Source organism: Xiphophorus couchianus, chromosome 18 (genome assembly GCF_001444195.1).
Source record: "Xiphophorus couchianus chromosome 18, X_couchianus-1.0, whole genome shotgun sequence".
In the NCBI taxonomy this organism is placed as follows: Eukaryota; Metazoa; Chordata; class Actinopteri; order Cyprinodontiformes; family Poeciliidae; genus Xiphophorus; species Xiphophorus couchianus.
Window position 1 is genome coordinate 27,474,880 of NC_040245.1, and position 25,649 is coordinate 27,500,528.

At 42.2% G+C, this 25,649-nt stretch overlaps 1 protein-coding gene across 8 annotated transcripts; it reads left to right on the top strand.

Moving 5' to 3' along the window:
• Nucleotides 1-234: 234 nt before the first annotated feature.
• On the top strand, nt 235-25,615 carry LOC114161654 (protein KIAA0100). 8 transcript variants are annotated; one of them, XM_028045102.1, is made up of 41 exons: nt 235-368; nt 880-1,005; nt 1,086-1,212; nt 2,314-2,363; nt 2,471-2,612; nt 2,718-2,836; nt 2,934-2,994; nt 3,076-3,271; nt 3,926-4,049; nt 4,156-4,280; nt 4,375-4,442; nt 4,521-4,657; nt 4,822-4,976; nt 5,492-5,685; nt 6,795-7,095; nt 8,250-8,455; nt 9,009-10,038; nt 10,116-10,307; nt 11,540-11,742; nt 11,885-12,003; nt 12,088-12,311; nt 12,387-12,577; nt 13,842-13,941; nt 14,072-14,271; nt 14,806-15,103; nt 15,193-15,350; nt 15,821-16,027; nt 16,186-16,285; nt 16,899-17,081; nt 17,663-17,784; nt 17,875-18,030; nt 18,801-18,922; nt 19,003-19,183; nt 19,258-19,344; nt 20,553-20,561; nt 20,808-20,918; nt 21,006-21,141; nt 21,951-22,075; nt 22,156-22,257; nt 23,654-23,788; nt 24,073-25,615. In XM_028045102.1, exons 2-41 carry the CDS (start codon nt 935-937, stop codon nt 24,256-24,258), a joined length of 6,753 nt encoding a protein of 2,250 aa, XP_027900903.1. In that variant the 5' UTR covers nt 235-368; nt 880-934; the 3' UTR covers nt 24,259-25,615. The 8 variants fall into 8 exon arrangements, with proteins under 8 accessions (XP_027900903.1, XP_027900909.1, XP_027900908.1 ...); XM_028045108.1 differs by having other exon boundaries at nt 4,858-4,976; XM_028045107.1 differs by having other exon boundaries at nt 3,076-3,262.
• The last annotated feature ends 34 nt before the right edge of the window (nt 25,616-25,649 follow it).

Genomic DNA, 25,649 nt, shown 5'->3' on the forward strand with positions numbered 1-25,649 from the left:
TTTGTACAGTTTTCTGAGTGGAATTCAATGCAGTCTATAATAAAAGTCTGAGTTGCCCTGAACAAATGCTTTGTTCAAAATTAAAACTCTTTTTGTAACTAACCCCCCTTTTTTTGATTGTTCTTTTTTTAATAGGCTAAAAAGGACTAATTGAATAGAATATGGCTGAATAGCATAAAATAAAGAAAATAAACATATTATCAGTGAGAAAGTTCCTGCATCGTGTCAAGTGACCTGCCAGCTGAGCAGAGCAGAACCGTGCTGACCCTGCCTGCCTGCCTGCCTGCCTGCGCAGTCATCCGTCAGTAAACCCGCTCTCTCTGCGGCATTATGCAGGGGCAGCCCGCCGCTTCAACGTGTCGGGCTGGGTAAGCACGCCAATCAAAGACTTTCAACCAGAGCAGACCACAAACGCATCCAGCGGCTCCTAAAAGCGACGCTAATTTGTTGTTTTCCAGCATCGCAGCTGTTCTGTTACTGTTAGCGGTAGCGTTAGCACGCTAACTTGTTAGCTCTGATTTGCTATTGATTTTACTTTGGGGTGACGCGGCGAGAAAAGTGGGTTTAACTGTTGCCTGTGCCGATGGTATGTTTCAAAGCTGTCCCCTCGCCTTACTGACTCGCGTTTCTTCATGTTACTAACAAGCGTACAGGCAGCAGGTTTCGGTAAATGCTTCCCCATCATTAGCTAACTTCTCAAAGTTTACGTGCTATGTGGCATTCCTCTCTAGAACTACTTTAGCGATATTAGCGCAGTGGGGCTTTTCCTCAACGCAAACCTGCCGCTAAACCTTTGGAGAAGGTGTCGCGGTGACGACTCGTGTGTCCCACTTTGCGGACTTTCGGCTAATGACACCGTTATGTCTTCCTCTTTGACAGCAGCTGGTAGATAAGCGGGCAGCCGCACTCAATGTCCAACATTTGGGTGTGAACAATGTCTCTCCTCCTAGTATCCTTTCTTCTAGTCCTCCTGTCGGGGGTTGTGCTGTTACGTTTCCTGTTCAGGTGAGCCCTGCCATGTTTTCACTGTTACAACTTGAAAGAACTGGCTCTAACTGTGTGGCTGTTGATATATATTTTTTTAGATGGCTGTTCTGCACCTTGGCGGTCCGATTCTTCCGGGCTGCGCTGAACGCAGAGCTGAAGATCAAATCAGTAGGGCTGTTTTCCGTCAAAGGAGTCAGTATCCAGTTTCACCCCCAGCACACTCTGGTAAGAAAAACATGACATTCAAATCATGAATTCCTGTCAGGAATGCAGGTGAATCTCATTAAGTTATAGCAATTACTGAAAAGTTTGTTTATTTCACTTATAAATTCAAAAAGGTTATGCTCTGTCCTACAGATATATTATTACATACAACTTGCTATTGTTAATTCTAGGGCTGAAACGATTAATCGTAATAAGTTGATGATTTAAATAATCATCAACTAATTTAGCAATGAATTAATCGTTAGCTGGAGTGTACAGACTCAAAAACAGCCAATTTGCTAAAAGAACGACTTACTCTGACCTGTAATTAAGCCAAATCTGCACAAAAATATATACATTTTCCACTTAAGATGGGGGAGGGGGGAAATTAAAAAAGGAATTTAATTATTTGTTTGTTTGTATCTTTTACTGTATTTCTAATATTGTGTAAAATCTACAGAATGTGCCAAATGTTTAATCCGGTTAATCAATGACCAAAAATGGTTCGTTGCAGCTCTGGTTAATTTTACTCATTATATCTTACATCCAATGAGTTTTTTCAGAAAATTAGTTAATGCTAGCTCATCTTCATTTTGTCTGCCGTTTCTGTTGACTGACCTCACAGATAGAAACACAAATTAGTCTGTGATTTTAGGCTCTTCAAGCCTTTAGTCGTTGTCCAGACAGTTATTTTTCAATAGTTTATTTTATTCTATTACAGCATAAAATGAAAATGTTTTCTTTTTTCCTTTTCATTTTTTCCTTCCACATAGTTTCCATGCTTGGCAGGGGAATATATTTTGCAGAGACCATTTGTGACTGACTTAATTGTAAAATGTGCTAATGGCTCTCTTTGCAAGTTAGCTGTTAGCTATAGTCAGGAAAAATAAACAAAAATTAATGTTTGAATATCCATTCTGTGTGTGATGAATTGATGTGTTCCACTTTTCAAACTAAATCACTCAAACCTTTCTGACTTTTCTGTTATTTTCTAATTACTTGAGCTGCACCAGTGTAGTAAATACCAAGTTAAGTTATCGCAACATGCTACAGAATAAAATAGAAAATGCTTTCTTGGGAAATTGCTGAACTTTTATTGCGATTCTCATTTTCTCTGGTCAGGAAATCGACAGGATTTGGTTGTCGAGTAGACTTCTGAACCAGGACTTACCGTAAGTTGGCCTGCTCTGTTTTTGTAACTTTACAGCAAAAAAATAATAATAATAATTTAACTACTAAATAATAACTGCATCAGATTGAGATCAGTGTTTGTCTACAGGCGATACCTAGCGCTATGCGTCGGTGACACCCGAGTCAGGTTCGACCTTCAAGTACCGCTGGGCCCACTGCTGAAGACCGGTCATGGAAAAAAGACAAAGAAGACTTCAGTCAACCCCAAAACACTCCGCTTTCTATCCCAGGTATCCTACGTCCATCTGACTTCTTCTCCGTCTTCTTTTGGCTTTTTCCCTTCAGGGGTCGCCGCCACTTAGCTTTGTCGTTTCCTCCATGTTTTTTCCTTCCAGCTGCTGTCCTTCCACATCAGCTCAGTCAACGTGATGGTGCTGAACCTGGCTCTCTCCGAGTCGCTGTGGCACATGACGGTCACAGGCATCACCTTATTACTTGACCATCAAAGTAAAAGGTGAGAATTTTCCCCATTTCTTTTACTAATAAGATTCAAAACAGAGAGGGGGGTAGAAAGTAAAAATACAAAACAAATTTTATTTGTTTGCTAAAAGGTTGGCGTGGGACTTCTCAGTGGGGCAACTAAGTAGTAAAGTTCTCAAAAGCAGCCAGTTGGTGAGTTTTTATTTATTTCTTTATGCTGGTTTTTTTAAGGGTTTAATTGAGTGAGTGTTTGTGATGATCTGTTTCCTGTAGGATATATGTTTGGCTGAGCTGGCCCTCAGCCTGCTGCTGTCAGGGGACGTGGCTCTACCAGAGATGAGGCCAGGCTGCCTGTCCCTCAATGTGAGGACGCTCACAGCAGAGCTGCATGAGGGCTTGTTCCTCAGCCAGCTCCTGATGTCGCCCAAGTCCCAGAAAAAAAAAGACCCTGCTGTATCTGGTGAGCAAGGTGTGTGTGGTTTTTATTTTTTTTAAATGCTAAATTGACTTGTATTGGCGGACGTCACAGTGGGTTCAATTTATTACATTTTATACTTCTGTGTTGCATCCAGCAGAAATGGCTCAACTTTACAGCTAGAGTTTGGAGAAAAACCCAAATAACATACATTAAGTTTATCTATTTGATTAGCAAAAGCAGAAGCTAGAAAATTCTAGTGGTGATCAAACCTTTGACTGTATCTAATCTAAAGGCTTTTGTTTACCTTTACTAAAGGAAACTAACTGCATGTGTACTTTACTTGTTTCACAGTTTTATTTGTTAAAATAAATTCTCCTACTTCACAGTAATGCAGTACTTTCTGTTCTGAAAAGAAAAAATACCAAACAAATACAGTAAAGCTACCGGTTGTAATGTGACTAAATGTAAGTCTGTTTAAACAGCACGAATACTTTTTAACTCACTCCCTATGATATGCACAATTTAACATCTTGCAGCTCTAGCCAACATTCAGCTGATTAGTAATCTAGTTCATGTATCGCACGGTTTAATATTTCACCGCATATTTTCTGCTGCTACATTTGCTTAGCAGACGTTCTGTCCAGATGCTCCTCGCGGTTCTTTTGTTTTTTGGATTTATTTAAACCCGATCCCGTTTCCTGTCAGAGTGCGACGACGCCGAATTCATCCGCACCGAGACGGTGGAAAAGTTTCACCAGCTGCTCCCCCACAACGTCAACGTGGAGTTCGACAACACAAACGTGACGCTGTCCATGCACAGCCAGAAGAGGCGAGTCGGCGTCAAATTACAGGAGCTTACACCTCGGTATTATTTATCAGAATCTAAATCAGTTTTCTCGTCAATAAAACTTTTTTTTTTTTTCGGGACTATACAGACACCTGAATTGGACTCTGAAATCTTTGAAGATGAGTTACGGACGTGACGACGAGCAGCATCCCCTGAAGAGCTTCACTCCTGAGCTGAGCTTTCCTCAGAGCAGCCTGGAGCTCATCCTGGAGGGTCAGCTGGCCTTCCAGCGCTCTAAATAAGTTGTAAAAGAAAAAAAAGAAAAAGCAATAAGTAACATGTTTATTTTTTTGTTGTTTACTGTCAGATGGACTTCTTCTTTCTCAGAGCAGGCAGAGGATCCTTTGCGTGAACACGCTGAAGACGTTCCTGCAGGTGACCAGACGTCCGGCTCTCCATGTTCGTCTTGATCGTTGGGTTGCTCTGCCTTTTAAACGGCTTTTGTCCCAACAGGTTACGTCCATTGACATCTCAGGGTCGTTCACAGTCAACACCTGCATCGTGCACTATCGCCACCAAGAGTTCTCCCATTGGTTGAATCTGTTTCCCTGGCAACAGCTGCTCCACAGGAAGGAAGCCCACAGAAAGAGGCAAGCTGCCAAACGATAATGAACAATCCCGGGTTTTTATTAGATCTCTTGACATTTATTAAACTCTTTGTTCTACCTTGTTTTTCCTTAACAATGTGTATTTTTTATTTTTTTTTGCATCATTCGCTCTGTTGTTTATCCCATTACCCTTCCGTTTTGCACAGTCCGTTAGATTATTTTCCCACCCTGGTCTTCCTCAGGCGTCTCCCCCACTTGGACGCTCCTGTGATGATCTCGTCCTCAGTGTCCAACGTCAACGTGTCCGTGCAGCTGGGGGACACCACGCCCTTCGCTCTGGGCTTCATCGCCGCTAACGCAGGTCCGTCCGCAGCACAGCATGTGATTGTTATATGGCTTTCATTTTCACTGCTGAGTCAGTATATTGCTGCTATTAACACTGTTTTTTATAACCCCAAACAACCTCCTGTAAAGGGACTTGTGAAATTTTCATACACTTTGAACTTTTTCACGTTTTGCCACTTTACACCAACAGACCTTTATGCCTTAAACAGGAATTTTGTAGTAGACTGACATTTTTCCTGTGAAGTGGAGGAAAAATGATGCATGGTTTAGCTTTTCTACTGGCTTTACATCTTTAGAGACTGAAAGGTTTTTCATATTTCTTTTTGCAAAAAAGCCGAAACACTGCCTGATAAAGAACATCTGAGATCAGAAATAAAAAAAAAAAAATCTTTTCACGTTGGACTAAAGTCATTTATGTACAACAGAGGACCAAGAACTGTTCCCTGTGGTACACCATTGTTCTGCACACAGTAACTTGAAGTTCCTAGCATTCTGATAGACCTGCTCTCACTTGTGTATTTATTTTTATAGAAGTGCAGCATCTTCTCGACCTCAAGGTCGACAACGGCAGCTCGGATTCTCAGAACCTGCACCGGCGGGCCTCACTGACCCTGGACAGCTTCTGGTGGAGAGTGGGTCAAGGCTCTCACATCCAGCAGGCTCCTCACCCGCCGGGTAAACACGTGTGGGGCGAAGCGCTAATTCTAGACACCTTAAGTCTCCAGGTAGGAAAACATAAATCATCACTTCTCATCAGTGCTTGTGCTTTGTAACTATTCAGACCTTTGTAATTGGAGTTGTTTACTTCTTTGCGTTTCCCATATATTTTTTTTCTTGTCTTGTCCTTGTGTTTACTTTGCTTTTTGGAGACATGTTTAGGCTTTTCTCTTTAGGTTAAAAAGCATAATGATACAACTTAATAAACACTCGCAAGATGGTAGTTTAATTTTTCAGTCCCTCCAGGAAGTAATGATATTCTACTAATACAAATTCACTCGTCACTTGCTAATTTTGCACAGACTTGCAATTTTCATCGCAACTTATCTGCAAACTTGAACATTTTCTGTATGTCCAGTCGTTGCACTTGGCTGAATGTTGACCCGTACCTTTGTCCCCTTCTAATTTAACTTCCTGTTTCAAAAGTCTCTTGAAAGCCAAACCTGTAGTATGAAAGCATACGAGACCCTAAACGATACATTTGTCTTTAATTTTTTATTATTATTTTTTAAACCATTTTGAGATATTTTGTAAGTTTTGCTTATACTATGTATGCAATTTGTTAACTTGAATGACCAATATGAAATTCTCCTTTTGCACTTTGATGATTTTATTTGTATTAAGGGATTTTAAGAAGGTATTTGAAAATGTTCTTTGGAGTTTTAACTATAAATATTAACCATGTTAAACTAAACTTGTTAACATGGCAACACTTTTGGGGACGATTGCGACTTTTTTGTAAGACCGGCATAAATAAAGCTTAAATTTGAAAAAGGTGCCGCAAAATCAGTAATTTTCAGGCCACAACAGTCAAAACAAATATCGCAACAGTCTGGAAGGATGGATTTTTCTGACTTTTTTCCTGGAAGCATTAGCAGCAGCCTTGGTGTTTTTAGAGGTTTCTCAAAAAGTCTGCTGAAATTGAGTTAATTTCCAAAATTGAGCATTAACCTACAGTAAAAGTGATGAAAGGCTGAATTTGAACAATTATTGTTATGCGAAGTTAATTTCAAACAGAAAATTTGTTTAAAAAAAAAAAAAATATATATATATAGCTTTTGTCTGAGTAGAAATAGTCTGGTTTTAGTCATGAATATTCTCCCTTTCTTTGCTCCAGGGGAGTTTGAACAGACCCCAGTCCGCCTGCAGCAGCCAGCCTCCCAGCCTGAACGTGGAGTCCAGTCTGAAGGGTCTCCAGGTGGAGCTGTCGGAGACCTGCACGCTGTGCCTCTCTCGCCTCCTGTCCCTCCTGCGGGTTTCCGCTGACCCTCAGCCTCACTTGCCAGACATGACGCCCGACTCGCCCTCTGGAGACGAAGCCGTCAAGTCAGGCCACTCCTCCTCACAGCCCGGCCTGCTTTTTAAACTGGACTGCTGTCTGGACGATGTCAATGTGTTCACAGTCTCCAATGTGGCGGGTAAGAAGATGCTTCTTTGAGAAAAACAGTCATGAGTCAGACGTTTAACGTTACTCAGGTAGGATTCTTTAAGTACTTGGAAAAAAAGTGTGACTTCCTTTCATTTTAAAACTATAAACCAGATAAAAGTTGATTCCAATTTGCTTTGTTAAGGTGGGAGAGGCAACATTTCTAGCTTTTGATCCCTTTTCTGTCACTATGAAACTTAAATTACTCACTATGTAGGAATAATATTAGATTATCTACCTTTCTTCTGCTGAGGAGGTAAATGCTGGAATAATGTGAAATAAACCCAACACCTGATTTCTTCATCACTGTTGGTCTCATGGGCAAAACCTAAAAAAATACTTTAGGGATAGATTTAAAAACACAACTTATTTTAGAAAAATGTAATTTCAATTAATGCTACATGTTTTTTGTTTTTTTTACCCTATTACTTCTTTTGAAAATGCATAAATGATCTCAAGATGTAGGTTTTATTTATTTGTATTTTCAACATTTATTTAACCAGTAGATTAAATAGTTACGTTTTTTCCCCCCATTTAAATCTTTTTTTGCAATGTTATCCTGGTCATTACAAACGGCACCTTAAAAATAATAAAAGAGCAAAGTTAGGAAAAATATGAGTGTGAAATTATTACATCTGCTTGCAGCAGCTGCTTCAGACAAAAGCATTTACAAAGAGACGTTTGTATATTTAAATGAATAATAATAGTTCAAATTCAGACGATTATGTAGCTGATTCCACAGGCAGATTATTTGAATACTTTCCTGCCACCTGAGTAGAAGCTTTTGTTGCATTCAGGAAGAACAAGTCTCGTAAATAAACACAAGAATTTCTCGTTCTTTTATTTTTGTAAAGGGATGTACATTTGTGGATGTGAAAAAGTAAACATGCATGTTTGCTCTCAACTAAAAGACGATCAAGCAGCAGAATATCATGCAAAGTTGTCTATTAGAGTTTGAAGGATTGATGCTCCAAAGGGTAGATTCCATCAAGGACATGTTGGAGTTAACCAGTTGTGGACAAATTTGTCAAATCCAGCAAGCAGTAAACAGGAAAACTCGTTTATTGCTTGGATGTCATCGTTTGACTCAAATTTCAACCGTTTTCCCAGACTGATCTCATCTCACCAGAGTGTGTTGTGTTTCAGGAGCCGTGTCCCTGCGCATGGACACCGTCAGCATGCTGAACTCTGCAGAGAGCTCCAGAGTGTCTCTCCAGGAGATGAGCTTGTCTCTGGTGAAAACGCTCACTGAGAACATGGAAGCGTGCTGCCCCGCCTCCCAGGTCCTCAACCCCATACTCAAACTCACCGCAATAACCGTCTGGTACCACGTCACCACACCCAGCTTACAGGTAGCCGCAGGTTTCTAACGATGCGTTTTCCACACCATTTTCCAGAAACAAGGCTAGTTTTCTGAGGCTAATTTATTTCAATTTATGGAAACCAAACTGGGGGAAGTCAGTATTTTTTCCTCTACTTGTGAGTTTTATATGTCAGTATACCATTACTTGCCATGTATTATAAGGCCCAGTCGCTGTGACAGAATCATTGATTTTTTTTGTGACTGGAACTCTTTGTCTCTTTTCTCCCACACACTAAACAGCTGAATAAATAATCCTTTATTATTATCCTTTATTGCATGAATTTAACTCAGTTAAATTCATGCAAAACAGATTCCAGTTACACATATCCACATGACTTGACCTAGTTTTAAGCTGTTATTCTTAGACAATCTGGAAATAAAGCTATGTTGGATGTCATTGTTACATTTTGGACTCGTTGGGCGCTGTGGATTGCAATTCTTCTTTTAAATCACAGAAGCCTCATGAATTACTCAAGTTTGTTACGGTTAAATACAGCTAGAACGAACAGAGTACGAATGGTTGTACTTCCATGTCTGTACAGGTTCAGTGTGAAGACGAGCTGGCTGTAGACTGGGCTCCACAGGACCACATGGTCTTGTTCCAGCACATGACCGAAGCTCAGGCCTGTTGGCGTATGCTCCGTGGCGAACAGGAAGAGAACAGAGACGCCATGCTGGGTCAGACCAGAAGCTTCTCCATACGCCTGGAAATGGGTTCGACCCATTTGACGGCCCACGTCAGCGAGAAGAACTACATCCTCCTGCACACCAAGGCCTTCTCCCTTTCAAAGCACGTCGGCTCCATACACATACGCTCCCCTCTGCTCATCTTCAACTTCGATGGCAACAACATCGTCTCATTCAACGAGCTGGACGTGGAGACTCACGACGAGCTCACCGAGATGCAGCTGCACAGGGACGCCTTCCCGTTCCTAGCCACTCCCCACAACCGAGTCTGGGTCCTCACCTGCCCATCTCTGTCCGTGGAGTTCCCCTACCAGTACAACTTCTCCAAGACCTTCGACATGGCCATCGGCGTGCAGAAGTGGCTGAAGACTCTCCACCTCCCTCGGAATCCGCCGCCGTCCGAGCAACGGCTGCCTCCCGACCTTGTGTTCAAAATCAGCCAGTTCTCCTTCGTCTTCCTGGACGACGTCTTCGAAATCAAGCTGAGAGACAACTACGAGCTGATGAAGGACGAGAGTAAAGAGAGCGCCAAGCGCCTGCAGCTCCTGGACAAGAAGGTGGCAGAACTCAGGAAGCAGCACGGAGAACTTCTGCCTGCCAGAAAGATAGAGGAGCTGTACAGCTCGCTGGAGAAGAAGCACATAGAGATCTACATCCAGCGCTCGCGCCGACTCTACGCCAACACTCCCATGAGGAAGTCTCTGCTGACCTGGAACGTGTCGGACCTGGAGCTCGTCGCCCTGGCCGATCAGTGTTTTCACGGTCCGGAGAAAGTCAGAGAGCAGCTGAGAGACATCGACAGGATCAGTCCCTTCCCCCGAGACGGGCTACCTCTGGTGGTTCAGTGGTGTCGTGCTGTCAAGTTTAAGCTAGGCGCTTTTTTGGGTAAGTCTATCATTTAAAAAAAATAACATTTAAATCAAAAAATTGAAAAACAAATTTCAGACGTGTTATGTTGTCAGTGAGAATTCGAGATTATCCCCGCTACCTGTTTGAGATCCGGGACTGGGAGCTGTCGGGACGTCTGATCGGGACGGAGCAGGACGGTCAGGCGAGGGCTCATCGCAAGCAGACCGTCCCGCTCGGAGCGCCGTGGGGAGATGTGACGGTCCACAGAAACATGCCTCCACTCAAGTTCTACTATGATTTCAAATGTAAGTCCTGCACATTTTTGTAGATCCTGTGAAAATTATTCAATTATTTTTAGGTCAAAGAGAAAGTATAGTTTTGTTTTCCTATAGCAAAATTAATTCTCACTGTCCAAACTTTGACAGTATTGTTTTAATTTATTCGGTTGTAGGCATAAACTAATTACATTCTCACTGTATAATGATAATAAAACTAACAGGTTCTTTTTCTCTGCAAGAATTTTAATCTAAATGCAACAATGCGCGCCACTAAGTAAAAAGATAGTTACGCTAACCATAAACCACTAATCATGAACAGTAGATCCAATAGCACTAATCAACATGGTATTCAGTGGACGCTAATGCTAAGCCACTAAATTCAACAATGTTGGTTGGTATTTAGCGGGAGCTATTGCTGTAGCGCTAAATTCAACCATGTGTTGATAGCTTGTGTTACATACGTAGTACATCGCCCTCAGGAGGGTCAAATTGGTCATTGCACACCTCACTGTGTGGTTGCATCTCAGAAAGTGACACTTTGTAACAGACTTTTTCCCTCAAGGTTTCAGTTACTAACTCTGTTGCTAATTTTGGCTAATTGACCATAAATGTCTAACAACCTGAAGAGTTCTCAACTGTCAGTAACCAAAACTTCAACACAGACATCAAACTCCTTTTCAATGGAAAGTTTTCATAACAGTCAAGTAATTTAGTGCTTTAGAATTTATTAAGAAAAATTAATTTAGCAGAAGAGAAGTGTGCTAAATGTTTTCAAAGTTAGCAAAAATGTTAAAGCGCTAAACAAAAGAATTAGCTGTGCTATTAGCGCATCGGTGCATCACTGCTAAAATGTATAATCTAATTCCTTTTATTTAAAGCAGAGCAACATTTATTACTAATATTACTAAAGCCAATGAAACACTGTAAAACATTGATTAAGAAAGTTATTAGATTTAGTTGTTTAATATTTGATGCGTAGAGTTCATCAAAAGCTAAATAAACACCATGAGTTATACTGTGACAATATTAGTCATTTTTACACTTCTGTTTGTCAATCCCATATGTAAAATGGGACTGATATTAACAACCAGTATAATTTCCTTGTTTTTGCTGGTCTTGTTTTTTTTTCAGTGTTGAAAGGGTAACAAGATATATGTAATATACATAATTATTAAATATAATACAAGGAAATTCGTCACCAGCACAGAATGATGCCATGACATTTTCTTCCGGTTCTGATGAAATCGCTCTCTCTGCAGCCAGCATCTCTCTGTATACCATCGTGTGGGGGCCATGTTGGGACCCTGCCTGGACGCTGATTGGGCAGTCGGTAGACCTGCTGACCAAACCCACAGCCGATCCGTCTCCCCCTCTGGCCTGGTGGGACAAAAGCCGTCTGCTCCTGCACGGACACTGGCTCATGAACATCGAGCACGCCAACCTGCATCAGCTGGCTACCGAGGTGAAGCAACTTCTTCTTTATGTCTTTGCTTGACTCTACTCATGTCATTGAGATTATTTATATGTTTTTGAATATTTCCTCAATTCTTTCTATTGTTTTGAGTGTTTCTGTTTTAACAAAATCGGTGTTTGGGCTTTCCCAGGATCCGTACAACACAACCGAGAACTTGCACTGGGAATGGACCAAGCTGAACTTCGACTGGAATCCTGGGGAGTTCGTGTTTAAAGGGAATTTGGATGTAAATGTCCGGACGGCATCAAAGTAAGCAGCAACACTTGGAATGAAATCTTTTCCCACATTCATAGATTATATTTTAACAAATAAAATCCCCGCTTTCCATTCCAGGTACGACGACATCTGTTTCCTGCATTTGCCCAACCTCTGCATGACCCTTGATCTTCAGTGGCTTTGCCACGGCAACCCCCACGACCACCACGCGGTCATGGTCTGCTGCGCCGAGAACATCGCGGACGTGACCTCGGGACAGCCTCACGACTCCTACCGAGCTTTTCGCTCTGAAAACCTCAACCTCTCCATCACAATGGACCTCAATCAGAACTGCTCCACTGGTGTGTGTGAGAGCCGTCGAACCTCAAAGATGAACCCACGGCATGTTTAAAGACGGCATTCATCTTGTCTTCTAGAACCTCCCGAGCCTCGAATCTTGCTGTACAGCAGCACCCTGCGCTGGATGCAGAACTTCTGGGCCACCTGGACCAGCGTTTCTCGACCGATCTGCAGAGGCAAGCTCTTCCACAGCCTCAGGCCGGTCCGCAAAAAGCTGGGTCAGCACTACAAGCAGATGTCCTACACAGCCGCCTTCCCTCAGCTGCAAGTGAGGTTTTGATTATTTCCCTAAAGCTGCCCGACGACAACGGTGTTTTATCGGTCAAGAGGCCGAATTGATATCCGCTTGGGTGATAGTCGCCATAACGATTCTTGTTGTTCAGTGATGACGTTATTATTGTTTTTCAGAAATACTCATTTAGCTTGAAACAAAATTGATTCATTGTGCTTAACATTTCAAAGTGCTTAAAAATTTTCTTTAGATACAAAGTCTTCAAGGCCCAAAGTGCCATAATTCAAAGTTTTAATTAGCGCCACATATAAATGCATCAAATAAGTACTTGTATGTTTTAAACATTTTAAATTAAATTAGAAATAAACACACTGCATAATGTGACTTATCTTTACACCTGTACCAGCTCTCACATGGGTTTAAAGCTTTTATATGCATGTAACTTTTATAAACAGTTTTTTTTTTCTTTACATATTTGTTAGAACTGTCATCATGTCATGAGAGTATAGTATGAAACAGATATGTGAAAAAATGTAGCTCTTCTACCTCCTCTTGATAGCACCACTTGATCAGAAACAACCAATCAAAGCCAGGAGGAAGGTCTCAGCGCTGTCAGTCACCCTCGTCTACATGCTGCTCACACCCTCCCCCTCTCTGCTTGGCAGAAGCCTATTGTAAATGCTAAGGCTAGCTGATAAACAGATGCAAACCTCTTTGGAAATGTGTCAGGACTGTTAGCGGAGGTGTTTGGGATCATAAACACCACCTGGAACAGAAAGTTTTTTCTTTGTCATTTACACATTAAGCAGTACGTACTGGAGCACTAAGACCCTCCTCCTGGCTCTGATTGGTTGTTTCTGACCAAGTGGTGTATTTCTGAAGATGGCAGTAGGACAACAGGGAGGAAGAAGGAATAACTTTTTTCACAATTGATCTGTCTCATGGTGACAGAAATATGTACGAAAACATATATTTTTTAATGAAAGCTACCTAGTGCATCTTTACCTGGGTTCAGAAAACGTCCAGTCTTCTTACACTTCATCTAAAAAACTCAGAGTTTCATAATTCATTTCTTGCCGACCATCCAAACAAAGGAACCTGCATCTTTCTTCTTTGTTCTGCAGACAAGCTTTTTGTTATAAGGAGTTAGCTGTAGAACCAGAATATTCTTAACTTCTGTTCCGTGTGACTTCGAGACAGTTGAGCCCATAACTAGTTTTTTTTTAGAGGCTTAAACCCACAAAAAGGTTTCAAACATCTGTATTTAATGGGGTTCATGCATGTATTGTTTATTCCTCAGGTGCATTACTGGGCTTCCTTTGCGCAGCAGAGAGGAGTCCAAGTGGAGTGCAACAAAGGTCACGTCTTCACTCGTGGGACTCAGAGACTCATCCCTCAGGGTAAAAAGCATCATGGGATTTAAAACAAAAAAGCTTTTCTGTTTTTTTTTCTCAGACTCTGCACACAAAGCTACCTTATTTGTATATTTTCATTTTTTTTAAAGCCAACTCTCGTGTGTTGCTCTTGCAGCTGGCACTGTGATGAGGAGGCTGATCTCTGAGTGGAACGTGACACAGATGGTGAGTGAGCTGTCTCAGGTGACGGTTCACCTGATGGCCTCCACCTGGGACGAGACGGCCGACCACCAGATGAACGCTCAGGTGAAGAAGACTCACCTGCTCAGCCTGTCGTCGCTTAGCTACCAGCGGCAGAGCAACCGCATGGAGGAGGTAACGGCTGGAGCCCATTTTCGGTTTTTCATGGGCGGGCGATATAGGCTTAAAATTTTATCACGATATTTTGTCAAACTGTTGTGACACCAGTAAAGGTGATGATGAGAACTGCTTATTTAGTCTTTTGTAGGAAATTGTATGACTGTGATTGTGTGTCACAACAATTATAGCCCCTCAAACAGACACACAGCTCTTGAAAAACATTCCCATTTTGTAATTTTGCTTTTTTAGGACACCGGTCACATAACGAAGTATGATTTGTATCACTAAACTGTACAGGATATTTTCAGATTTATTGGTATTTACTGGTGTTTCAATAAACAAACAGTGGAGAAAATAGTAAAACTGACGATACAGACAATGCGGACAATTTTTTTTTTTTTACTTCATTACTTGGAATTTATTGTGACAGCGATAAACCAGGATTCTTACCATGACAAATATCACGATAAACGTTAAACAATACGATAAGTACCCATTCTTGTTCAAAAAGTCAAACCATAATGTTTGTTTGTGTGTAATTTTCGACAGGAAGTGAACACAACAGATGAAACAAATGCCTCTTACACTCACAAACTGCGCCTGGTGGACCTCCGTGCGTCCTGGACGACCATAAACAGAAACATCGCCTTCGGGCTGTACGACGGTTATAAAAAGGCGTCCGTGTTGAAGAGGAATCTCTCCACCGAAGCTCTGAAGGGTCTGAAGATCGACACACACCTGCAGACGAAGAAACTCAAGCGTTCCCCCTCCAACTACTCCCCGACCGCGGCTCTCGTCACTCCGGTCGTTCCCGCCGCCAATCGAGTAGAGAAAAGTCAAAACGAAGGTGAGCGTTCCCAGCCGCTGTGACGGCGACGATCTCCGTCGGGGGATCGGGAATGGCTCACCCGGATCTGTTTCTTCGGTGTTTTGCAGGAACGTCGATGTTGCAGAAGCTGATCGAGGAGACGGACAAGTTTGTGGTGTTTTCCGAGGAGGACTCTGGAGTGAGCGACCAGCTGTGTGGCATCGCTGCCTGTCAGACCGACGACGTGTTCAACCGTAACTGGTTCATAGAGCTGGTCAACTGTCAGGTAATCGCTCTGACGCTGCGTTCAGGAACCATCACGGTTCTAACAGGTCTCTGATGTGACCAAAGTGTTTTCCAGGTTTGATAAAGCATGGAATAACAATAAAAGATGAAATAAATAAATGTTTTATTTAATTTAACCACAAGCTGCCATATAGCAGACTGGTATCAATTACAGTATTTCCACCATGTAGGCCTAGTGAACCAGGGCTTATGATCTTTTAAGTTTATCAGAACTGATCGAACTGCTTTTATGACCACATGTCAGAAGATTACAAGATTTCTGTTCATCCAGGTTTTGGGCAGCCAAACCACAGAAACTTCAGCACTCAGTTAGGAAATATTCTGGGTAGGGGTTCTCCGATTGCAGTTTTCTGGCCGATATTTATTTCATCTAGTCCAGCTCTTGTCCAGCTCAGAGACAGTCTTGGGCGTTACCACAACATCAGTCTGAATGCGATTATCTTCACCTAGATGATGCTGCGCGGCACAGAAACAGCCGGCTGTGTGCTGGTGTCTGCAGCCAAGGCCCAGCTGCTGCAGTGCGAGCACCACCCAACCTGGTACAGCGACACGCTGAAGCAGAAGACCACCTGGACCTGCCTGCTAGACGGCATGCAGTACTTTGCCACCATGGAGCTGAATCCCTCTGAGCAGGAGGACCGGCAGCTGTGGCTGGAGGTAGGCTCTGCTCTCAAGAGCAAAAGTAAACGGTGTGTGGCCGAAGGGCGTCATTTGAGTGGCTATGCATATTCTGCTAAACACTGCTTCCAAAAATGCTGGGATTGCAAATTTTTGGACAGCATCTTTAATCTGTGGGGGTTTTTTTTCTTGTTTAGGTGAAAAACATTGAGGAGCACAGGCAGCGTAACCTGGACTCAGTGCAGGAGCTGATGGAGAGCGGCCAGGCGGTGGGAGGGATGGTCAGCACCACTACAGGTACGGAAAGACTTGATTGTGCTTCGAGTTATTAATATCTGTATCAGTCCCAATATTGAAAAATAAAAACCTATTCAGGCTAATTCTTTGTGGTCTGAGCGATGTCAGGCTTGTCTATTTATTTTACATTATATTTAGAATTCATAATTGCACTTTCTGAACCATTTAATGCAGTGTATTTTTTGCATGTTTGACCCAGATGGTCAGCCTGTTGTTTCAGTTTCTCTGCTATTTATTTTTCATTGTCTGTTACGCTCCATACTGCACTGATTGAAAAAGTTAAAGTTGTGTTGTTGTGGTTCAGAGTTATCAAATAAATTAGTAATTTAGTAAATTTATGCCTGTTTAAATGAAAGAAAAAAAATTAATTTTAAGTCAATACAGCACTATTCTGTTTTGTTCAGTATCGCCCGATAATAAACTTTAGATATTAGTACTGGTAGTAAACAAAGGAAAAGAAAAGTGGATGGGTGCTTTCGTAACCATGCTACTAAAGTGTCTTCCAAATTCAGCAAATAATAGGAGTGAGAAAAGGAGCACATTTTTGGCTCCGGTATTCTCTGATTAGATTTAATTATGCTCGTATCAGACTGTTGAATTTTGCGTTTGGCAGACTGGAACCAGCCCGCGCAGGTGAACGAGTCGCAGCAGGTGCAGCGTATCATCTCGCGCTGCAGCTGCAGGATGCACTACATCAGCTACAGCCACGACATCAACCCAGAGCTGGCCACGCAGATCAAGCCTCCCGAGATGAGGAACAACCACGAGAAAGAGGACCTGCTGAAAAAACAGGCGGGTGTGTGTGATCACAGGAGCGGCACTGAAATCCAGCTTTATTATTTTCCAAATTCGACGTTGGTAATTTTATTGTATTTTTATTTTTGCACTTTTTTATTAACCCAAAAAGTGCATAAAATATGACAGACCAATAGCAGTTTGTTTCACAAATGAAACAAACTGCTGCGGTTCAACAGAACATTATTTTTACCAGATTGTAAAACATGTTTCCTTCTCGTTTCTTTGAAGAACTCAAACATTATGTGCAAAAACTAGAATCCCATTTTTAACATAAAAGAAAATGTCCCTGTTAAAAAAGCTTTAGAGTAAAACACAATAAAAATACTTCTCGCATAAAAACAAACTATAAATAGTAGAAGCTTGTGCAGACTTCCATAATGATCAGGACGCTAAACACCACAGAAACTACTGTCTATCCTTCCTTTATCGCACATATCAGCTAATTCTGTGAAATTCCACATTTCATTGTGAATTTTATTTTGCACATTACATTCTGTGATTCCGTCAGCGTTTTAAGCATAATGGAAATCATGAGCACTGAAGGGAAAAAAAAAAATCTGTTAAATTATTTCTTTTCAGGTGCCGTGGAAACGTTCACTCTCATTCACCACGACCTGGAGATTTCCACGAACCCGGTTCAGTACGCCATGATCCTGGACATCGTCAACAACCTGCTGCTTCACGTGGAGCCCAGGCGCAAGGTGGGCAGGGACGTCAGCCGGCCGGGAATCTTTTTTTCTTCTTCTTCTCCTTTCTCCGGCATCCTTTGACGGTTTACGGTTGTTCTCCAGGAGCACAGCGAGAAGAAGCAGCGGGTTCGCTTCCAGCTGGAGATCTCCAGCAACCCAGAGGAGCAGCGCAGCAGCATCCTGCACCTGCAGGAGGCGGTGAGGCAGCACCTCGCTCAGATCAGACGCCTCGAGAAGCAGATCTACTCCAACATCAGGGTGAGCCGCCTCGCCGCCTCGCTTTTGAGCCCCCACAAAGATCAACAGTCTTATGGTTTGACGTAGAAGTTCAACAGAAAATGAAGAGGGCATGGTAGAAGTGGGATAACTTCATTAGTAGAAAGCAATTAACTGTATTCATGTATTTAAATGGAGCTAATTTGGGTTCTGACATCTCCCAACATATTTTTTGCTTATTTACCTGGTCTGTTTTTGTATTTCTTAATGATAGTTGTTCAGTAAATTTAAAGTTGATTTGCTGTAAAAAGGGGGAAAATGTATTTATACAACCCTTTTCACAGGTAGAGACCACACAGTGGAACTAAAAGCATTAAAATGTGTGGAAAAAGTTCAACAAACATGAGTTTAGCTTTAGCATCATCACTGCTACTGTTCTGACAATGGAGTATTAGGGCCAAGCTAAGAAAAAAACAATCTTCCACAATCGTTTCAGCGTCCTGCTATTGATAATAATCTTATGCTGATGTTTTAATAGATGAATTACTTCCTTATTTGTAAAACCAGTACTATAGTATAACTTCACAAAATGCTCAGTGTTCCTCATTTTATTTCAGTTATAAGACTGCTTTTGTGTGATATTATTTTGGTAATATTCCGACTTTATTTTGGTAATGTTGTTGCGAGTTTATTTTGGTAATGTTGCAACTTTATTTTGGTAATGTTGCAACTTTGTTTTGGTAGTGCTATAAATAGAAAGGAGAAATTCAATTGAACCAATGTGAATTATTTTAAATTCCACCTCCCTTTAGGCTCAAACCGACGAAGCGAACAGCGACGAACTGATGGACATCAACATGCGGCTGCAGAACCAGCTGAACCAGGAGAAGAATGACATGCAGATGAAGAGCGAGGAGCTCAACATCCTCATCAGGTCTCTCGTCAAGACCGACGGACCTTTCTAGCAACGAGCGGGAAACGGCTCGAAGTAAAAAAAATCTCTGTCGTTTTTAGGTGTTTTAAAGATTTCCAGCTGCAGCGGGCAAACAAGCTGGAGCTGCGAAAGCCGCCAGAAGACGTGGGTGTGGTGCGCAGGACGGAGATCTACTTCGCTCAGGCTCGTTGGTGTCTAACCGAAGAGGATGGGCAGCTGGGCATCGCAGAGCTGGAGCTGCAGAGGTTCATGTACAGCAAGGCGAGTAAAATTCACCATCTCCAGCGCTCGAGACGTCACAGAGGAACTAAATATCCACTTCTGGTTCTTTGTAGCTGAACAAGTCCGATGACACGGCCGAACATCTGCTGGAGCTCGGGTGGTTCACGATGAACAACCTGCTCCCAAACGCAGCTTACAAGGTAAATATGATCTTATAATTTCAGTAAAGGTAGTGAGAAGATATGAATAATTTACAGCTCTGTTAGAAGGTTAAATGCACTCATCATCTGCATAAATTAATGTCAAGTTTAAGGCTCTTATTAATTTTTCTAAGATATATGCTTTTTTTTTTCCTGGACGCACAGATTATCATCTTGCAATCCAAAAGTCGTGGGTTCGACTCTGCGTGTGACGAGTGAATGTGGCCTGTAGTTTGGAGCACTTTGCGTCACACAACAGTATGACTAGAACAGTGCTGGAAAAACTCAGCCTATTTTATATTAGACATTTTTAGAAACTCGCGATATATTGGCACTAACATCGGTATCAGATTTTTGAATTTATTGGCCTGATCTATACTGATATGTTTAAAAAGTGACTAATATCGGCCAATACTGATCGTAGTGCAGATATATTGTGCATACCTGCTAAATATTAGTGGTAGGAATGCATGATATGTCGGCGCTAACATCGATATCGGCCGATATTAGTCATTTTTTATTATTATCGATCAGATAAATAAAACCGGGGCCGATTAAAAACAACCGATATTTATTGGCATCTTGTTGCCATTTGTTTCTGGACGGGAGAAGGTTGGCCATGTGGTGTTTATTTTGTCATGTGACAGAGTGATAGTGATGCAGCAAAGGATTGTGGGAGGTTTAACAGAAACAGAGAACCATTAGCAAAGGCCATGATGTGGTTAACATTTAACGGCCATTTGGGATCAATAAGGTATTTTTGACTTTTTTTTTTTTCTTTCAAGAAGTTGAAAGTAAAATATATAAATGTATAATATCTGTAAGTATTATACATTTACAGATATTATATTATACTATCTGTAAATTGCTGACCAACTGCAGCAATTTTAAACATATTTAAAATGTTTTTATCAGATATTGATATCGGTCCCAATTTTTTGATCGGCGCTTTCCTAATAAGTTGAGAAGAGCCGTATGAATACATTTGAGCCACATTTGAAAGTCGCACCATTCGAACTAACTCTCCACTGTTGTGTGTCGCAGACGTCCTTCCACCCAGAAGTAAGAGATTAAATAAAGCTTTAAATGAACAGCATTCATGCCAGTGATGAGTGCATGTAAACGTCTGACTGGAACATGTTGTACTGTTTGTTTTTTTTTACTTTTGCTGTTTTCTCATGTATTTCTGCCTGGTTTCCTCCGTGCAGCGTGTGAGGGTACGTACTGAGGACAGACATGTCTGTGTTTGAACCCACCTTGTTTGTCTGGATGGGATCACTCCGCAGCTCCTCTGAGAGTTTTTACTGTGTCGCATGTTGAAAGCAACTAGCCGCATGTGTTCCTGATGTCTCATGACCACGTTCACGTCATCATTCCCCCCACGCCCCCCGTTTCCGTGGCGCACCTTTCCGACCCCGTCCGAGCCGCGTCTCATCGCCGCTGACCTCGTCTCGTTTTTCCAGGTTGTGCTTCGACCTCAGAGCAACTGCCAGTCTGGGCGACAGTTTGCCCTGCGAATCTTCAGCAAAGTGCGCCCCCCGGTGGGAGGAATCTCCGTGAAGGAGCACTTTGAGGTCAGAATCGCGTCACACTGCTGCTGCTGTTGTTGAAGCACATTTTCCTGCGGTTTTGCTTTGATTGAGCCTCTCTGCTGTGTTCAGGTGAACGTGGTGCCGCTCACCATCCAGCTCATGTACCAGTTCTTCAAACGGATGATGGGGTTCTTCTTCCCGGGCCGAAACGTTGAAGAGGAAGACGTCACGGATGAGGAAGACAAGTCCAGAATGGTCACTACTGGTACGTTGCTTTGTGATGAAGGCAGTTTTTGTCTCTGTACAGAGTTTGTACGGCTACTTGAAGTCCTTGAAAATGCCTGAATTTTAAGGCTTGGAAAGAGCGTTATTCATGTATCAAGACCTTGAAAGTGCTTGATGTTCAGAACGGCATAGTTTTGTAATAAAGTGCATTCTAACATCCGTTTAAAAGCCTAAATTAATAAATTAGGTAAAGCCAGATATTTTCATCCACCTAATTAAAAGGCACATTTTTTTTCTAATGTTTTTTTGAAGGGCAGTTTTGTTTACGGAGACTTCATGATCCATTTTATTCATGGTTTTGTTTTTAAGTTGTTTTTATTTTTGTTGTGTTGTTTTTAGTTGTCATTTTATTTTGGATAATTCAGATATATTCAATTTTGTGTTCTTTGCAAAATGAAAGTTTATTGATCTTTGAGAGCGCGAACTTGCACATATGTACCATTATCTATATATAGAAAATGCTGTCAAAACAACAATATTATCATTAATTGTGATAATTATTAGGACGATTTATTGTCCAGCAAAAATGATCCTGACTGTGTGGATCCTGCAGCAGACCGATCAATACCAGCTTCTATTTTCTCCATGCGCAGTGTTGAATTACTCGTGTGTTTTTGAGAACTGTGGTCTCGTGTGTGTGTGTGTGTGTGTGTGTGTGTGTGTGTGTGTGTGTGTGTGTGTGTGTGTGAGAGTGGCTCTGTGGTGGTGTTAGGTGTAGCCTTCAGTGTCAGGCAGAGGGCATGGTGCTGACACTAATACAGTGTGTGTGTGTCTGTGTGTGTGTCGCAGCTATCCCAGTCAAACCCCGGCCGCTGTCGGAGGACACCATGGGCGCCATGGGCCCCAGTAAGAGCATCACCCAGGGACTGAACCGCACGGCAGGGGTCAGGAGGTCGTTCAGGAAGCCTCCAGAGGTGGGATTGTGAATTTAAGCTGTTCAGGAAGGAGAGAAAGAAACAAACTGATGGTGTGTGTGTGTGTGTTCTCCCCTCAGCATCCTGTGGATGACATCGATAAGATGAAGGAGAGAGCTGCTATGAACAATTCCTTCATCTACATCAAGATTCCCCAAGTGCCTCTGTGTGTCAGCTACAAGGTGGGTTTCACCTTTAACACTGAATCCACCTCAACTTCTCACATCAATCCGTTTATTTATTTTTAGTAGTTCTGTCGATTTTCAGATGCTGTCATGTTCTTAGCGCACAACGGTATCAGTTTGGATGTTGACCCGTTGTCACTAGATTCCTCCATCCACAACTCCAACATCTAAACCAATGACTTCAAGTTTTGTCCCCCTTTTGCCTTTCCATTTTCATCTGCTCCCTTTCGAAGGTTCTCCTTCATTTTTAATGTCTAAAGCCTTTTTGCACTGCAGGGTCTGGCCTGGCCCAGCCTGGCTCCGTTCGACCCGGTCCTATTGGCACTATGGCCCTGGTCGTTTTGCATTGGGCGGTATACAATGTGTGGGGGGTGCGGTGGGGAGGCTGTCACATAAATTGAATTCTTGCTAAAGCTACCGAGGCGATCTCCCCAGTGACAGCAGAACAGTTTCCTTCTTGGGTCTCCCGTCCAGCTCCTTCTGCATGCTCTTCGCTCGTCAGCGAGGAAGCTGAGGGAAACATTCACCCTTCAGGTCTTTCCCTCATCGAAGTTATGTTCTCTGAGCTGGACTCGGAGCCAGCTGAACTTCCGCTGCGGATTGCGGGATTTCCCCGCTTTAGCGGCGCCAAATGCGAAAATCCCCTCGTTCACAGCCTTACCGACTTCTGATCGGTTCAGTTGGAGAAATGTTATTTCCATTTACCATTGATATCTATGGCAGACGAGGCGATTGTAATCCCAGTGTAGCACAGAGCGCAGATTCATCATTCAGATCAACTTCAAAACCCTGAGATTATGATTATGTACAACTGATGCAGACCACAAAGTTGAGATATTCATTCTGCATACCGCCGATGAATAGCTCATAATTTAGATGCAGACATCACATTTTATTATTTATATCCAGACTGTGGTGGGACCACAGTCTGTGTAGATTTTTTGTTTTGTTTTGTTTCAATGCGAGAAAAAGTTGCATATTTATCTGTTTAATCTGGTGACATGATGCGGATCGTTCCTTCCGCTTGTTTAAAATGATTTTAACCGAAAGAAACTAAAATGCAATTGAATATTCTGTCATTATCATTTAAAACCTTACAGGTAGGAATAAATTATGACAGGAATTTTATGACACCACATGTTAAAATGACAGACGCTCCTCTGACCCAGAGATCTAGGCTAACCAATTAACAGCTAACTCCAAACCAGCCCGGTCGGGCCGGCCCGATTAGAACCGCAGCTTTTAGCGCTCCAGCGAGCGGGGCGGTACCGGGCTGGAAGTGCTAATGCAAAAACGATCAGCCCTGCTTTGAAGCCAGAACCCGGGTCGGTCCGGGTCTGGCTGTGCGGTGCAAAAGGGGCTTAAATGTGTTGGATTTGTTTTTCCCCCTCAGGGAGAGAAGAGCAGTGTGGACTGGAAAGACCTGAACCTGGTTCTTCCGTGTTTGGAGTACCACAACAACACGTGGACGTGGCTGGACTTCGCCATGGCAGTGAAACGGGACAGCCGGAAGGCCCTCGTAGCGCAGGTGTCAACACTTGCAAAAAATATTCACACCCTGTCTTCAACATTTCACAAACCTTAGTGTATTTTATTAGTTACTTTCTGCCAGTTTAGAACATAAAATGCTAAGATAGTTATAAAGTTGAAGGAAAATCAAACATTTTTGAATTTTACAATTTCAAATGTATTAAAAAAAGTTAAATCATTAGGTTTTTGTTTTTTTTCTTATTTAACATTTTTTGAAAGGTGCATGTTTGTTTGTTTTTGCTGCTTATCGTTCTTCATAAATGGCTCCATGTTGCTGCCTAGATGATAAAGGAGAAGCTGCGGCTGAAGCCGGCCTCCGTGGCGGAGCTGCGCGGGAAGGCGTCCGACGCCAAGACGGACAACAACCAGCAGCAGCAGGAGGAAGACGAGAAGGCCCGGCTCCTCATCGGCCTCAGCACCGCGGACAAAAGCTCCAGCAAGAAGAGCATCTTCAGCCGACGCAAGTGAAGAAAAAAAAAACCCCACACCCCTCACTGTCGCAGCTCCCTCCGAGGGACACCCCAACGTCACTCCAGCTTCTGGAACCACGTTGGAAGAGCGGGCAAAGCTTCTCCTGCAGTTTCACGGCATCACATGAGCCTGCTGAACTTGTTTTCGAAGGATCTCCATGGATATCTGGATGTCAAAATGACCAAATATGTGGTTTTGTGTTTTTTTTTTTGTTTTGTTTATCTGTGTGCCAATTATAGCATTTCATACACTGGGCAGCTCTGATTTACGAAAGCATTTAACTGATGGAGCTCAGAAATAAATTGAGGAGCAGTAAATTGGTAAAGCGAGAAAATGTAAAGCTTATCTCATTAAAATGAAACTTTGTCATTATAACGACACAAGTTTTATGTGAAGCGAGAAACCTTCTCATCTTAATATACTCGTTTTAGCGAGTTTGCATCTAGTTATAACATTCTCGTTTTAATGAGAAACTCAAGAAAGTCGTTCTTATTAGCAATAAATGTTCTCGTTTGGCATCTCATTACAACTAGAAAGGTTCATGTCTTACTTAACGAGATATTTTCTTGTTCTAACAAGAAACGTTCTCATTTTAACGTGAAGCGTTTTCCTGTAACAGGAAACATTCTCTCAACAACGTCTAAAAATCCCAAGAGGTTTTGCTGTTTTACCATTACAACTTTTCTTGTTAAAGGAGAAAATATTTTGGTTTATATATATATATATATATATATATATATATATATATATATACATGTATGTATGTATGTATAAAAAAAACCGATGCTGCTCCTTAATTTCTCTCCCAGCTCCGTCAGACTGATGAACCGGATGTAATAAGTGTTTTGTTGCATTGAACGTAGCGAGGCAGATTCCTGCTCCTCTCCTGCTGGCTCAGGAACACCGCTGCAGATCCACCACACACACACACACACACACACACACACACACACACACACACACACACACACACACCGCTTTCACTACTAACAGCTGGGATTCCATTCATTTCTTGCTAAACCTAAATTTATCAGTGTATGTTTTACCATGTATGGAAGAAGCTGATCTGGGCTGCATGACTGTCACTGACATGAAGGCCGACATGTTTTCGATTTTTACTGCATCACTCAGCCTGCTGTTTTACTTTGACTTACCTCATTGCAATTAATCAAGAAGAAAAACATCTTCGAGTACTTGATGGTTATGTTGAAAAAAAAAAAAAGAAGAGTCTTCTGTAATTTTAACACTAAAGCACTTTTCATGCAAAGTATTTGATATTTTTGTAACCACGGTTGTTCTGTCACTTGTCTTGAACGTTTCGATTAAAGAGTAACGCAACAGCAGCTGTGCTCGCTTCCGTCCTGCCGGCTCCTTTTGTTTACATCGCG